Source organism: Notamacropus eugenii, chromosome 4 (genome assembly GCF_028372415.1).
Source record: "Notamacropus eugenii isolate mMacEug1 chromosome 4, mMacEug1.pri_v2, whole genome shotgun sequence".
Lineage (NCBI taxonomy): Eukaryota > Metazoa > Chordata > Mammalia > Diprotodontia > Macropodidae > Notamacropus > Notamacropus eugenii.
This window is the reverse complement of record NC_092875.1, coordinates 253,124,394-253,142,016: the sequence shown is the minus strand read 5'-3', so window position 1 is coordinate 253,142,016 and position 17,623 is coordinate 253,124,394. Positions and strand designations below refer to the sequence as shown.

The 17,623-nt window shown below is 34.3% G+C and overlaps 1 protein-coding gene across 1 annotated transcript in view; it reads left to right on the top strand.

Annotated features, from left to right (window-relative positions):
- CDH2 (cadherin 2) overlaps positions 1-17,623 on the top strand; it is a 259,007-nt gene that overhangs the window by 184,867 nt on the left and 56,517 nt on the right. Inside the window, exons 3-9 of the mRNA XM_072604465.1 lie at positions 204-430; positions 2,098-2,244; positions 5,771-5,926; positions 6,762-6,906; positions 9,677-9,849; positions 15,398-15,535; positions 16,247-16,432. Of these exons, the coding sequence (XP_072460566.1) occupies positions 204-430; positions 2,098-2,244; positions 5,771-5,926; positions 6,762-6,906; positions 9,677-9,849; positions 15,398-15,535; positions 16,247-16,432 (1,172 nt within the window). The remainder of the gene's footprint in view (positions 1-203; positions 431-2,097; positions 2,245-5,770; positions 5,927-6,761; positions 6,907-9,676; positions 9,850-15,397; positions 15,536-16,246; positions 16,433-17,623) is intronic.

The following is a 17,623-nucleotide window of genomic DNA, read 5'->3' as shown; positions in this document are numbered from 1 at the left end:
TTTGAATTCAGATCTTTCCGACTCCAGGCACATCACTCTATCCACCAAATCATTTGCCTTAGGCTAGACAATAGTTAAATAGTATTTGGGGGAGAGGGAAGTTGGGTTACATTTTTCCCCGAAAACTAAACTGAATGCATGTATATACTTTAGCCACATTGCCTACAGTGTAATTGTTCTTCTATTTTTGGTTTGTACTACAGTGAACTTTAGCAACTGCAATGGAAAAAGGAAAGTCCAGTATGAAAGCAGTGAACCAGGAGATTTTAAGGTGGATGAAGATGGAGTGGTCTACGCAGCAAGAAGTTTTCCACTTGCTACAGAGCATGCTAAATTCCTGATATATGCCCAGGACAAAGAAACTCAGGAAAAGTGGCAAATGGCAGTGAAACTTAGCCTTAATCCGACAATCACGGACAACCCGGTGAAGGTACTCTTTGCAAATCATCATTGTTGATTGTATCTTAATATCTGATTAAGGCATAACTTGGACTTCTTTGACTTATATCATACTACTGGAGTACTAGTACATAAATCAATTTCAGACTGTAGTCACCTCAACAAAATATCATATCACTTTATTTTAGTCTTGCAAGACATTTAGACTAATTTTTAAGCATATAAAAGTTGTATTCCAAATATTTGTTTGCATTTTGAGATTTATAGCTATGTTTAAATTGCAAGTAGTTGTTTCTTTATTTTTAAATTTCTTGAAAGCATTATGGTATTTATTCAAGCAGTTAAATATAACCACAAAATAAACAATTCTTTGCAAGGTATCATCCATCAAGTTTATTAGATGGGAATTGCAGATTTACAGCAAAAGCAGGAAAGCATTCCTGGCAAGGAGTATTGGGTTTGTCTTGTTTCTTAATAATCAAATTGGAGAGTGTGAATTATTTATAATACCAACCAGACTTTTAGGAAAGCTATACTCCCTCTGGTGGAAACTGTTATGAACCAAGATAAAATAACTTAATTGTAGCCCATTAGAGTACAGTTAAATAAATAACTCCTTCACTAAACTGTTATGATAATGTTTTACTGAATACTCTGTTTCTTTTAGTTTTATTTAGAAAAAATGAGGAGGGAAAGACTCCTCCGCCCCCAAACATTCTAAATTCCAAAATTTTTAAGGAGGCCTGAAAAGCTACTTGATGCATGGAGAGAGAATTTATATATTATGTATTTATATATGTGTATATATATATTATATAAGTAGGTAGGAAATAGCGTTTGTTATCACAAATGATAATGATGGGATTTCTTCAGTTGACTCTAATTTAATAAAATATGTGTTGATGTTGTTTTATTGGAGGAGAAGGAAGCTACTGACTAATGACTTGAAAAGTCATGCTTTTGTTGAATAGGTTTGTGCTAGCCAACTAATGTACATACTTTCACAGAAGCAGCAAGTGATAATGGCTAAAATGTCTGCAGATATGGAAAGAAACAGAAAGAAAATGTTGGCACCCCACAGAGATTAATGTCCAGTGTGAAAAGTGGGTCATCCATAGCATCCATCATGGCTGACATAGGTTTAGAATAATTACAGCATTAATTCTGTGGGATTTAATAGGGTCATAAATATTTGAGACATTCCTCACCAGTATGTATTAAACTTCTCTTGGAACTCAAATTATATTTTAGCACACCAAGATTTAAATTTAATGTACAGTAGCACATTACCTGAACTGTGGTTCCAACTAATGAGGAATATATAAGGGGAACAATTACATTGCTGAATATTAAGTACTATGCAGTTAGTTTATTGAAACAGAAACTAGTCTGCACATTTGTGGGGCAGAATTGCTTGTGATTCAGCTTTCAAATCAACAGTGTACTCCTAACTCTTGTTTGATTATTTATTGTTCTTGTCATTTTTTGTTTGTTTTACTTTTACTGTTTTCATAGGGCTTTAGAGAGAAAAGGATTTTCCTTCTCTTTCTCAGTAAAATGGGATGCTTTTTGTTGTCTATCCATTATGTTTTGTCATAAAGTCCTAGTTATATAATAAGACTAATATATGTGAAGATATTATTTGTACTAATATCCATAGCAACATTTTATTTAATTTTAATCATTTTTAATGCAAAGGAACCTCAAGAAATTGAAGAAATTGTGTTTCCAAGGCATTCATCAAGTCATAATGGCTATCTACAAAGACAGAAGAGAGACTGGGTCATTCCGCCAATCAACTTGCCAGAAAACTCCAGAGGGCCTTTTCCTCAGGAGCTAGTTAGGGTAAGTTAGCAGAATTTTAGAGTAAGAACAACAGTTTGTTGAAAAGAAGACTTAAACTTCTGTTTTATTTTTGTTTGGGGTGAGAGGGGTGGTCCACAGACCATGGCAGTGTGCTCCTTTGCTGTATTTTTAAAAGATTTGCCTGCTGGCAATCATTTACTCTCCAAAATAGAAATTGAAGCATTTTATCAAGACCCCTAATCAAGAATTTCTAGTGGCTCACTGTTCCCTTTATTCATAAAAACTTCTTTGCTCATCATAATCTGACTCCAGCCTGCCTTTCCAGACTGCTGTCAAGACCTTACTCCATCACAGATGCACTCTGTGTTCCAGCCATGTTAACCTAGTCAGTCTTTCTTAAGTTTGACTTCCCATGTTTTAACCTCTGTATCTTTGTACAGGGTGCATTGTATCCTCACCTTGCTTTTTGGAAACTAGCTTCCTCCAGTTCTGCTTCCTACAGGAAACCTTCCCTGATCCCTCTAGTCACGTATACTCTTTCCCTCTTCAAAATATTGTATATTTACAGTTTATCCACCTTGCGTTATTCATCTCAGCCGAAGCCAAGCTCTCTACACTTGGATCCATGCCGTTTCCACTTGGAAAATAGATTGAGAAACAAGCAATTGATATAAATGCAGATGGTGGTGTATATGAGTGTATGTCAAAGGAAGCTTGGTATAAGCAATTGAAGATTAATTTTTACTTATTTTGCATGAATTACAGTGGGTGCAAAAAATTGCACATATTTTAATCTTTACTGAAAAAGTACTGACCCATTTATTGAAAGAAAATACATGGTTCAGAAATGCACATTAAAGTATAAACTTCTCTTTTTGGCATTTCAGATCCTTCTCATTTTGACTCTATCCTGACTTTCCAGATTTATTTCACGTTACTTTTCCTCATCTACTCTGTATTGTTGTTCTCTATACATGGCATTTTTTCTGTCTCTTGCTTTTGAGCATTTGTACAGGCTATATCTCATGTTTGGAATGCTGTGTCTTCTCACCTCTGTCTAATTGCATTTGTTCAAGGCTCAGTTAAAATACCTCTCCTTCACTAGGTTTTCCTTATTTCCCAAATTGCTATACCCTCAAATTATTTTTATAATATATTTTGTATTTTTATGCATTGGGTACGCTGGTAAATGTTTAATAGCATGATACAACTTTTAAGTTTAATCTGCCTTATTATCATTTTCTCTTCCACTTTTTAAGTCTAGACAATCCAAAAATTATTCAAGCTCTAATTTGTACTGTTTGCTGACTTCTGGGATGTAAATATTCATAGCCTATCTATCTCTGAATAGGTATATGTATGTATGCATGTGTCTATACACATGTATGTGCATGTATGTTTGCTTGTATGTAGCTATACGTATAGATACACATGTATCTATACATATATGTAAATTTCCCCGTAATAGAATGTAATCTCCTTGAAAGCAAGTGTTTTTGTTTTGTTTTCATCTTGTCTTCATATCCTTAATGCCTCACATATGGTTCTTGGCACTTAGAAAGTGCTTAACAAATACTTGTTAACCATTTTTGTTTGTCATTAATTTTCTACAGTCACTGATTATTGGCAAATCTTTTGTGCTTAATTTTTTAAAATCTCATTTTATTAGTGTATCAAGTTGACACACAAACCTACAAGTGAAATAATTTAATGTATCAGTTATATCTCTAGAGTCCTATCTACAACATCCGTTGACTGCTTATGATTTTCTCAGTAGATGAGCCTTGAGCAGAAGTACCAAGGCTGTGAAGGTTTTCTTCTGTGATTTCCTTTTGCAAAGCTCTCTCCTACCTCCAGGTGCCCCTTTGTGATGAGCATTAATCCTTGCAGGAGTGTTTGCATTTTATAGCTGGGGTCTGTTAAGCCCAATGAGTTTTTCATAAAATGTTTTTTTTTTAATATTTCCTTTTAGGCTAGAAGGAAAAATCACCTCCCCTATTCACAAATAGGGGCCAAAAGTTGATTTGATATTTCTAAAAGATTTCAAAATCCTTTTCTAATTCAAGATACAATGGGTAAAGGATATTTACCAAACTTCTTGTTTTTATTTCCCAACGTCAATTGCATTCTACCCCTTTTTTCCACTTTCACAGCTATGAGGCTCACTAGCTCTTATTATATTTTTGTAATGACTTCCCAGTTGAGTTTTGTTTCCCCTCTGTAGTCTCTACTGCAGTCTGTCCTAGACAATGCTGCCAAAGTAGTTTTCCTGAATGCAGATTTAATCATACGACTCTCTACTCAACTCCAGTGGTTTCCCATTGTCTCTAGGATAATATTTTAAACTCTGCTATTTACCTTTTAAAACCCTGTATAGGCCTCAACCTATCTTTTCAGCTTCACTGGTCATTCATTACTCTCCCTCCTACATTGAACAATCCAGTCAAACTGACCTTCTCCCCTGCTCTTTACACAGGCACTCCATCTTCAATGTCTTTGTGTTTGTACTGGGCATCCTTCCTGCCTGGAATGCACTCTCTCCTTACCTTGACCTCATAGAGTCCCTCTGGTCCATATATGCATGCATGCATATCCTGCCCTAATTACTATTTCCCTCCCTCTTACACTATTGTTTTTGACAGTCTTGTGTGTATTAGCATTTATTTACCTTCTATGTATGCTCTATATACCATTGGAAAGTAAGATACTTGAGATTTTTTTTCATTCTTTGTACTTATATCTAGGGCAGGTACCTAATTATATGCCTAGAAAATAATAGGTAATCCATTAGATTGTGAACCTCCTTGTGGTGAGGGACTATTTTCTGCCTTTTTCTTTTATTTTTTAATATCCCCAGTGCTTAGCACAATGCTTGACACATAGTAGGTGCTTAATAAATGTTCATTGATTCACTTAATAAATACTTGTTGAATGATCGGTGATTTGGTAAATGTCAGAACCTCAGACACACATAGAATCTTGACTTCCAGCTTAAGTAAGAACATGGTGAGCTTACAAATGATGCTCCTTGAAATAAGTATTATAGACAAACATTTGTGTCCAAATCATTTAAAATCTTGTGATGAAGACACGTAACACATTTCTGAGTTTAAGACATTGAATCCAAGAACCCTCCAGAAAAGGAGGTGGTACTTTTAAAAAACCATAAAGCTCCTAAAGTTGTACTATTTTTATACTATGTCTAGGTAGAATTCTAGTAGAAATAAATGCTGACCCATCTTCCTTGTATAAATTGGCCATCTTCTTTCAAAGCCTAACAATAGCGTACAAAGAAGAAAAAACGAGTTTCAGTGCTGTGGCTTGTTTTCTATAGGTGACTTTTCTGTGAAAATATGGTGAGAGAGAGAGAGAGAGAAAGGGTATGAAGAAGAAAGAGAAAGAAAGGGAGTGAAGAAGACAGAAAGAAAGAGTGTGAAAAAGGAAGGAAAAAAGAGAGAGTAACTTTATACTTAGAAAAGGGAATGAGAGCTCACAAAGTATACTTTCGATAATGAGCTCATTTAGTCTCTTCTTGGTTTAATGTGATTGTCTTTTTGATCCCTAGATTAGATCTGATAGAGATAAAAATCTTTCACTGAGATACAGTGTGACTGGACCAGGAGCTGACCAACCTCCAACTGGTATCTTCATAATCAACCCTATCTCTGGTCAGCTGTCAGTGACAAAGCCCTTGGATCGGGAGCAGATAGCACGTTTTCATGTAAGATATTTGGTGACTCGTAATTGTAGATATCCTGCTTCACTTTTGTGTTGAATAGTGCATGTTAAATTTCACTGTTTTCTGCTAAGATTTGCTTTTTCGGAGTTGTAATACTCAGTTACAGTTGTATCTATTAAATTTCACACTGGAGGCAGTGTTGTGTAATGTGTAGACAGAGTGTTGGACTTGGAGTTGGGAAGACCAGGGTTTAAATACCACTTCTGGCATATCCCTGGAACTTATTTCAGCTTGAGACCAACCAAAGCTGGTTTTAGAATCAAGAAAACCTACTTCTGTTGCTTATTACTTGGGTGACCTTGGACAAATCATTGTACTTCTCTTAGACCTCTTCCAGTTGCACATATCTGACCTTCTGTATATACTAAATTGCTGACAGATTGTAATTTGCCTTAATAGAGGGAATTATAATACCTAATCTTCCCTGCCCTGATGAAATCACAAATATCTGGTGTATTTGTATTTTGAACTAAACAGTACTAGATTTGAAAAGCAAAATGCATGTTACGTGATGTTTTTGAGCAAAAGAAGTACTTAAGACTTAAAATATTTTTGTGTACCATGAAAACATTTCCTCCCCAAATTCTCATTCTTGCTTTGTACATTTTCCATTCTACAAAATACTTTAAAAAAACAGAACCTAAAGCTATATCATTATTAAATCTGCTGTATTAATATGATGAAAAGCTGATGGGAAATGTTATTTTTTATTATTGCGATGGATTCAAAATATTTTCACAACATAAGAATTTGGTCTGTTCACTAGTTTTATTTTAAGTCTAGTGAAAAATGTTTTGTTTTCTGATTGTTCTTACAGCTGAGGGCACATGCAGTGGATATAAATGGAAATCAAGTAGAGAATCCCATTGACATTGTCATCAATGTCATTGATATGAATGATAACAGACCAGAATTCTTGCACCAGGTTTGGAATGGAACAGTTCCTGAAGGATCAAAACCAGGTATCTGAAGAGATTAATTTGCAGGTTTCATCAAGAAATGCTGCTTAATTGAGAGGTGGCTTATAAAGTGTTTTAAGGGTCACAGGTGTCTAATTTTATTTTCTTCTATTCTGGATGCTTTGGGCACAAATAATGGAGAGGGAGTAGTAATATATGTGTTAAAATAAATGAAAAAAGATTATTATACCAGCCCACAATGATTTTTCCCTTCTCTGAATTCTGATACCATCATTCATCATTCCTACAATATCATTCCTGTAGCATCAGCAAGTTACAAGAAACTGTAGAGGTTAATAATAACCTGCTCAAGGTGAGCTTCCACCATTACTTTTAAAATTATACCACACCATAAAGATGCCTAGATAGTACGTTATGCATTTGCTTTCTTGCTTACGCAGTTGTTTAGTTAACAAGAGGCTGTTATTAGGTGTTCTTTAGGTGACCTCATCAGGTATCACTTTGGAATCCTCTGGCATAATTAATAATAAACTAACACCTCATCAGCCATTAATACACTGATAAAATTGTTTGTATGATATTAAAGTAAGATTTCAGATGTTTTATGTTTGTTACTTAACAGAGTCCTTCATTGACAAACTGTAAATTTGTCTATTCTACCTCAGTAGGAACTAGAATGATAGTAACTTGTATTTTATAATGCTTTAAAATTTACTAAGTAGTTTCCTCATCTTTAAACCAATTGAGTATGTGTTCTTTTTGCTAAAGTCTAATTTCTAGCCCTTTGTCACTCCCTCAATAGCGTCTGCAGAAAACTTGGAGTAAAGGGGGACTGTAAGAAGTTAGCCTAGATCAGTTCTCATAATATTGCTTTATTATTTATTTAAATTGAGATATAGAAATAAATTAGATATTTCATTTTACAAATAGAAACACTCCGCAAACAAAAATAACATCTTTCATGAAATATTACTTTGGGTTTTCTGTGTTGCTTCTCTTTTCTGGTAGAGAGGCAGTAGTGGAGGGAATCCTGGGCCTAGAGACAGAAACCCCTGAGTTCAGATCCAGCCTCAGACATTTCCTAGCTTTGTGATTCTGGGCAAATTGCTTAACTTTTGTCTGCCCCAGTTTCCTTAACTATAAAATTGTGACAAAAGCTGCACTTACCTCAGTTGCTGTGAAGATCAATTGAGATAATATTTGTAAAGCGTTTGATATAATGTCCAGCAAATACAATGAGTACTTAATAAAGGCTTATTCTCTTCTCTATTGACATGTGAATCAAAAGTTGACTATAATGGGATTATTTTTAAATAGTTAAATACTTAAGTATAAAACAACTGGTCTCTCTCTTAATTTACCTCTTTTAAGATAATTCCATTTCCAACTGGTCATGATTGACATAAATTCTCCCATATTTTTTCTCTCTTAGTGCTAGCATGAAAAAATAGGGGTGCATGAATGAGCTACCAGTACCTTCTGGAGTTCTGGGAAACATTTTAATTTATTCATTCATGCTTTCAACAACTATTTATCCTTCGTCTTACTTTAAAAGTACTGTGACTCATGACCCTTAAATTGAACTCTATTCTAAGCGTTGCTGCCTGTGTAATCTCTTTCAGAATACTGGTGGTGACTTACTTCTTACTAATGAAGATATAGTACACAGGCGAAAGAGTTAAAATTTCATGGTTCAACTACAGAAAAAAGAAAAAATCTCTAAGGCATATACCTGGAACTTAAATAAAACTGCTGTTCTCCTTTTCAAATGAACTACTTGAATGAGATTTTTAAGTTTAGCTTGAGAATAACATCTTTTTAAAACATGATGTAAAGGAGAAAAAAATCATTCATGATTTCTTAATTGATGTATGTTCATATTTCAGGATGTTAAGGATTTGTTTAGGAAAAAATCTAAATCATTGTTTTTTAAAATGTTTCATTTTTGTTTTATTTGTATAGAGATAGATTATACCACTAGATCTTGCACACTTATTATTTACGTTTATGTGGTAGATTTTTTAAACAACTCTGTGACCCTGGGACAGTCATTTGCCTGTTAGAATTTGTTTCATCATCTATAAAATGGGTATAAAATTTGGACGACTTATTTCATTTCCTTTTGATGATGGAGTATGATAGATCAGAAGAACACTAAGTTTTAGAGTAGAAGGCCTCTCATGTAATATTCATGCGAGCATGGGCTAGTCACTTAAACTCTCTGGGACTCAGTTTCCTCAAATGTAAAATGAAATGGTTGGTCTAAATCGGTGATGTCAAACTCAAATTGAAACAGGGTCCACTAAACCCTACATAAGGATCCCTGTGGGTTCATATTAACTTAGAGAACCACATTTAACATTACATATGTTCTATTGTATTTTTATTTATTTTACTAAATATTTCTCAGCTTCATTTTAATCTGGTTTGGAGAGGTCCTGAGTTTGACATCTCTGGTTTAGATGATCTCTAAAGTGTCTTCTAATTGTAAATCCTTGATTAACAGACTATAAGTTTGACCTATTTTTTTTAAGATTGCCTGAGGAAAGGTAAGAGTACATAGGAACTTTTAGAAATATGGATATCTTGTAAAGCAATTTCTCAGACATAAAGTGGTATTTTTTAAACTAACATAGCACTTCAAATTTATGTCTCTCAAATTTAGAGAGTCTAAAAAGTTTGTTTTAAGTAAGAGAAAAAATTAAAATTTATCGAAGGAAGTAAGTTGAAGTCTGTAGATGAAGGCCATAGCTTTTCTGTAATTCTGGTTAACTGGAATTAACTATTTCTCTGACATTTGTTCTTCCTTTAGGAACATATGTGATGACAGTGACTGCAATTGATGCTGATGATCCGAATGCCCTCAATGGAATGTTGAGGTACAGAATCCTGTCCCAGGCTCCAAGCAGCTCTTCACCCAACATGTTTACAATCAACAATGAAACTGGAGATATTATCACGGTGGCAGCTGGACTAGATAGAGAAGTAAGCTGACACAAACCCATTTTATCCTAAAAGTTTGCTTCTTTTCACAGGATCTAAAACGCCATTTTAGCTAAGTATTTGACTTTTGATGAAGACGGTTTCTTCTCTTCTTTTGCAGGGTTAAAACATTTAATTGAGTTAAACTATGTCAACCTACAGATAATTTTATATTTAAAATGTATTATAATATCTCTGTTTATCTTTCTGTACATCACTTTCAAGCTTGTCATGTTTAGCTTTCTTGATAGACGATGGTATGGTGAATTAAAGTAAAAATGATGGCAGAATTTAAAATAGCAAGAAATTAGGGACCATTTTTAGCATTTTAATGTTTAAGATGAATTTTAAAGTCATTTCTTGATGTTTTGTGACTTAGTGCACAGTATGACAGTGTTTTATATCTGATTTATTTCAGAGAAGAATAACTACAGTATTAGAATTTGCTTCTTGACTTTAATAATAAATTTTTAAAACTAGTATTTTGCTCATTTCACTTAGTAGTCTTTTTCCTGCCCACAATACAAGTTGTAGATTGTCAAAGTTATCAAAGCAGAGCATTTTCAGCTTGTGTGGATGTTTATGTGTAGTCTTGTAACATTTTTGAAAATTCCAACAATAGCTTACATTTGAAAGCATTAAGATATCATTGCAAAAAATTCCCTAGTATCAAGAAGTGAATATTATGGTTAATTGTAATGCTATACACACAACACATACCTGTATATCTGTGTATATAATATATGTATATATATATATATAGAGAGAGAGACACACATACATATACACACATTTATATATACATGCACACATACATACTTATCTATATAGATAGCATATGAATATGGACATGTGAACCTTCAATTCTAGCCCATCCAGTATCCTCATTACTCTGCTAAAAAGCAACAGATAAAACCCCAGATCATTTTCATCTCTGATAATTTGTTCATACTCTTTTTTTCTGCATAGAATAGTCTTCTGCTTTTTCCCTTCCCCAATTTGTTCCTTTTTTCAAGGTCCAGCTCCAGTTCCAAAACTTCTGTCACTCATATTTTGCCACTCAGGTTCCCAAATTGATCTCTTGCTTTTTTGGACTGTAATATTTATTATCTGTATTACTTACTTTTTTTTTACTTAAAGGTGGAAGGTAGACCACAATTGGCTTTTTTGTCTTCTCTAGTCCCTCTCTTTGAGGGCAAGGCTACGTCTTATTCTTATTTTGGAATTCCCCTCTCATCTGTTAAAGAATCTTGCACAGTCTTGAGGTTATAGTAGGTACTTGTTAAATATTTGTCAAAATGAATTGCTAGTAATTCAGCAAATGAACTGAAAATAATATAACTAAAGCTATTACACAATTTAACATAATTGATTATACAAAAATACTTTAGAATTATAGAGTCTTGGGTCATTTTGAATATAAATTAACAATATATTTACCAAAATGTCAGTGAATGAAAGATATGATGAATAAATCAGCTTTTCATATGGAATGTATCACACAAAATCTCCTTAAAATAGAATGTCTTTATAATTGTTAAGAATATCAAGAATTTGGATTTCATGGATTTTTTTAATTGACATAGTAGCATTGATTTGAACTGGATGAGATTAAATTTTACCATTTCAGTTTTCCATATACATATGTATATATAATCTATACAAAAATGAGTGCTGGGGACATTAATAAAGTGGTAGGAACCCATGAAAATTACAGTATTCATTGCTAAACTAAGAGGCACATTTAGTGTAAGATATATGCCTGTTAAATTGAACCTATTAACATCAAAGTGCTGAAGATTCTTATTTAAAGAATGTCTTTGTGTTAGAAATTGTTGAAATGCATTTAGAATTTTTAATATTCCTTGCAGTTCTGTTATTTCAAATCAGTATGACATTTTACCTCTTTTCCCATGAGAAATACTGTTTTTAATGTTGATAAACATAGGCAGAATGACACTTCAAAAATCAGAGTTAGTTATTTTCTCTCGAATGCCAGCTAATAGAGTTAGCCATCTATCGTATCTTAAAAGTCTTAATGTATTTTTGTTCTTCGTAGATAGTCTCCAGTTCTGGCAAGCAAACATAGAATTCTAGCTTCCTCTTTAAACACCAGATAATCCTATAATGAATCTGAATTTTAGTGTTGGAAGACACTCTTGGGAGGTCTTGTAATCTAATGATGTCAATATACAGATGAGGAAACTGAGGCCCAGAGAATTTCAATACTGTGTTCTCAAGGCCACATGGTTAATCATGCAGCCAAGATTGAACCCAAATCCTCTAAATAAAAGTTCAGTGATCTTTATTTTACATTGTATTTTCTCATCACTGGTTAGTTCTAAAACTGGGAGCTTGTTGGAAAGTAGAAGAAAGGATTAAAGGGAGTCCAGTTATGTGGTTTGGAGAATAGAAGGCCATACAGCAAGACGTTTATCACTGGGTATTTGGTAAGAAGTCATTACTGAAACCAGAAAGGAGGTGAAACTGAAAAACTAAAGTTCTGGAGCTTGGCTAGGTCTGAAAAGAATTTTTTGAAAGGAATGTTATGTTAAGGAACATTATAAAATCTTCTCTGATATTCTGATATTATAACAAAATTCTCACCCATCTTTAATCATTTATGGTAATCCATATTGAAGACAAGGGGATAGATAAGTTGGTTGACTTCTTAAGACTTTCCGCCAATCTAATAGAGATTGTTTGATTTTTTTTTTAAAGAAATCCATTTCTCCTCTTTCTTAAAATTAATTTCAGTGTCATTTTCCCAGGATACATAATTCTAACATATAGAACTCTTAATGACTGGAATATTTTCAATAGGTTTCTTTTATAGGGAAAAGTCTATACTTTAGCTTCTCTAAATCTAGTATCAACAGGCTAGATATGATGTGAGGGAAGAACTTTCCCCATGTCCCTGAGTGCTCTGGAGATGTTGTCAACTAGAACTAAGTTTCTGAAAAGCCATATGGCTTTATTTTTACTCTTAGTGATACAAAGATATCAGCCAGGCATCTATTTTTGCTATACTTAGAGCAGTGATAGCTTTTCAAAACCAATTTCCATCTCCCTAAATTATATAATTTGCTTTGAATTTATAGTCTAGAATATAGTATTCAAAGACCAATGGACAGACCCCTTGAATTAAAGGACATCTTGTAAAACATTTAGATAAAGAGGAGGTTGTCCAACAAATGATGGTGTTCTGGAGACATGTCAAACTGGTCTTTCAAGCTTATTGTTAAATTTTTAGTGTAAGATTTTATATCTTGCACCAGGGGTGGGAAACCTGCAGCATTGAAGCCCCATGAGGTCTTCTAGGTCCTTGGGTGCAACCTTTTGACTGAGTCTAGGTTTTACAGAACAAATTCTTTTATTAAGGGGAGTTGATTTGTGAAGTTTGGATTCAGTCAAAAAGCCACATTTGAGGACCTAGGGGGTCACATATGCCTTGGATTTTAATTGGCAAATACTACAAATCAGAATTTGATACATTTTTTGTTGATGGTCTAAGCTTAAGAAAGTAATAGGGGAAAATGTTAATAGTGTAACTTAAACTTAAAAGTGTAATTATGCACTTTTTTTTGAGAGCTAGTTAAACATTAACACACCTCTAAAACAAACCATAAGAAATTTTGAGGCTGTATTCTTTTATAAAGAAAATGTCCTTTTATAGCTTACTAAATTGAAATGCCAGTATTAGAAACGAGGTAAAATTTCACATGGCTATAACCACCGCACTTAGTTATCTGTTTGAAATTTTTTTAAAAAGGTAATATTGTGATTTTTTAAAAAAAATCCATTCCCTTCAAAGATTCTTTATGAAGTAAGTAGCAATACACTGTGTCTCCATGTAGCAAGAAGTTTGGACTTTTTAATGTTTTTTTTTTTTTTTAACACTTCATATATTTTCTTTTTTTCTGAAAATTCTCTTCTGTTGCTGCAAATAACAGCTAACAAAAGTGACATTTCAAAGTCATAACAAATGCTTATCTTCATGGTTTTCAGCTGGGAGGCTGAACTGAATTCCCTGCAATAATCTTTCACTAACCATGAGAGCACTAAGCTGAAACGGCACTCTGGATTGGAAAAGGAAGCCGTTGAGAAATGTTTTAACCTACGTAAGCATTATAGTGAGATGTTATGGGTTAAGAAAAATGAAAGTGGCTCAGCCAGCTGTATTCCTGTCTTACTTACATTAACAAAATGGGTATTTTCTTTCCTTTAAAAAAATGAAGTAACACAGACTGACATTTGGGTGGGCAGATGATTAAAGAATCTAGTTTGTGAGTTTTGAATTATCCTCTTCTTTTCCCTGCCCCTTAATGACATCTAAAACCAGTGCTGCATTTGAGTCTCTTCTGACAGAGCTATAACTATACTTTGAGAATGGGACTCAATTTGGCAAATGAATGAAGAAATAGGGTGCTGAAATTTGCAGTTTGAGTTTATACTGAATGGAAAGGGGAGTTGTTTGAAATGCTTGGATGTTATGAAAATGATGAAATTTCCTGTAGTTTTCCCTTGCCAGCTTTTCTCCAGGGAATTCAGATATTTCAGCTCTACTTTTAGGAATGGGCTTAGAGAATTTTAGAACTGGATGGATAAACTTATGGATCTTTGAGGCCCTACCATCTTCTTTTTAAAACAGAGGCCCAAAGAGGAGTAATATTTTGGCTAGATTCATATAACTAGTAAGAGACTAAGCTGAGACTAGGTCCCAAAGTCATCTGACTCGGACTCATAATCTTCTGCACTTTTCATCACAACATCTATGCTACTCCAACTTCCTAACAGGAAGCTTTGGCAGGTATACCAGTGACCTAATAGATCACTTACAAGACTTTAGGTTTCCCCCAGATATGTTGAGATTCAATACATTTCTAATTTTAAAATTCATTCTAAGTTCCAAAAACTACATACTCCCTTTAAATCATGATTATTTCATTTCTAGCCAAATAATTCTGATCATTTACTGACCAATGAAGAATTTTTCTGTGTTAGTAAAGATAATAAAGAGAAAGGTGAGCCACTAATTGATTTTGACTTACGTGTGACTATTTGAAGGCTATGTGACTTATTTGTACCTGTAAGACTGAGAAGAGCATTTGGTCCACTCCAGACACATCTGCGCACTATCCATACTTTCTTTTTTTCTTCCTTACTTTATGCTTTTTGGGTTGTCTTCATAGTGTCATCAGTTACATCTAGGCCTTGAAACTAGTAGAGTAGGAAATGAAATTGAAATAAATTGATTTTGTTGGTTGCTCCAGGTTTTGGTAAATTTCAAGTAGAGGGAAACCTCTTGAAAACAAAAGGCAAAGTGAAGTTCAGGATTATCTGGTCTTCACACAGGTACATGATGCTTTCCTCCACATATGTGCTGTGCATGAAGGAATGGAGGTATATTTATAATGAAGTATTTTAAGTGTTAACAAGTATGAATAAGACCATAAACTCACTGTGTAAGACCATATATTCACTATATAGAATACCTCATCTTGAGGAATTAGTTTGTCTAACTTGTGTTGGCATCCTTATGTGTTTTTAGAAAGTACAACAGTATACGTTAATAATCCAAGCCACAGACATGGAAGGAAACCCAACATATGGTCTTTCAAACACAGCAACAGCTGTCATCACGGTCACAGATGTCAATGACAACCCTCCCGAGTTCACTGCTATGACTGTAAGTAGAGTTTGATATTTAAAGAAGTTTATGTTTGTGGAACTGTTCCTAAGATATTGCTACATTTTGTAAATACATTCATTATACTTGAAATTTTCTTATTTTCTGAAAGTAGTGGTGATATTCTTCATCAGCATATCTTTCAATAATGTCCAATGCATCAGTTTTCTGGTAGGTTCCAGGTAGACCAATTAGTTACATGCTCCTGTAGCAACTATCAGATTTTGTCCCCTTTCAGTGAAATAAAGTATTTTTCAGGCAAAATCACCTCTCTGACTTTGATCAGACCCCATAGTTCTTCAACTCATAATTGAGAATTATTTCTCCATTGTCCACTTTTTAATATAATTATCAACAGTGCAATTTGAAGTTGAGGCTGCCTTCCTTACCATCCAGCATTTCATTGTTTAACACTCTACCAAGCCATTCTCTCTTAAGTTAAATAGTTATATATTCATAATATCATCACTGATTTTTAATGTAATTTTAAATAAAAGTCAATTAGGAAAGTAAATCAACCAATTAAAATGTCATCTTGTCTTTGGAAGTCAAGTATAAATTACTTATTTTTATTATCTGCACTGTGGATTTCCTCCATTAGTGTGGGCTGTCAAGAATTGATTGTCCTGCAAAATTTGGATGTTACTTTACATGTTGTCCTTCATTTATCTAGGTCATTAATTTTTGACTGGTTATTGTTTCTTTTTGTAGTTCTATGGTGAAGTCCCCGAAAACAGAGTAGATGTTATTGTTGCAAATTTAACTGTGACAGATAAAGACCAGCCCCATACGCCTGCTTGGAATGCAGTATATAGAATCACTGGGGGAGATCCCACGGGGCGTTTTATAATCCAAACTGATCCAAACAGTAATGATGGCTTAGTAACAGTTGCGAAGGTAAGTACTAGTCCATTTCATTAATATTTGTATATGACATGTATATAAAGGCCACACTGCAAAAGGATTTAATTTTTCAGTGAATCCTAAGGAATTTGTCACCTGTCTTGAATCTCAAAAGGAATATATGTATGTATGTGCACACGCACAGAGAATAAGTTTGTCATGTGATGGAATCACATCCTACTTACATTTAACATATGACAGTTTGGAATCGCTGGGATCAGTATTTAAATTGTTATTCCTCTTTCTCTCATACAGTATTTCTACTGAGAAAGAGAAATGAGAGAAAAAGAAATAACAATTTAAATACTGATCCCAGTGATTCCAAACTCTCATCTGCCATTGTTCATATTCAGTTCTTCAACTCTCACTCACTAACTGTTCCCTTATTTCCACTCAGTCCCTGCCCCCTCACACCCTTCGCCCCACTCTCTTTGACCTCCCACTCTCAAGCCTTCCAGTCCTTCCACTGTACTCTTTGGAATACCTGCTTCATAGGTAACAAATTAAACCTTTTCTTTTTTTACTCCTTTCTCCTTCCATCTTCTTGTATTCACTAAGACCTGGCTCCTTCCTATGTATCTATTCCAGGATTGGCTATACTTGCACTTATACTTTCAACTAACTGGTCTTGATGGAGAAATTGAAATATTCTTTGTTCCCTGTTGCCACTTCCAGATCCTCCCTCTTTCACTATTTTTCTTCTTCTTTGAGGCTTATTCAATCCATAGTAATCACACAATCAAGATTCTTGTAACTGTCATCTGTAGACCCTTAAGATTCTCTTTCCTTCCTCAGTGAAACCAGTGCTTGACTCACAGTTCTTTCCTCTCCAGCGCCTGCCCTCTTATTAGATTTCAGCACTCCCTCAAACCCTCTAACCTCTCTGTTCCTCAACTTATTCATTTCCCCTGACCTATTTCTCCACCCCACCACAGCTACACACAGAAATGGTCATATTCCTTATCTTGACATCACCCACGAGTCTGCTGTTTCCACATTCATGAATTCTGAATTCATTTGCCTGATCATAATCTATTATCATTCCACCTCTCCCCCTGCCTCATAACTCCAATACTTATTGTTTATTCTCTCCCTGTTCTTCAGTTCTTCCCCATGCCAACACCCCAACTCCAACTACACTCTCTTCCCATTCCCATCTTGACCCTTTGTTGAATCAGTTCAACT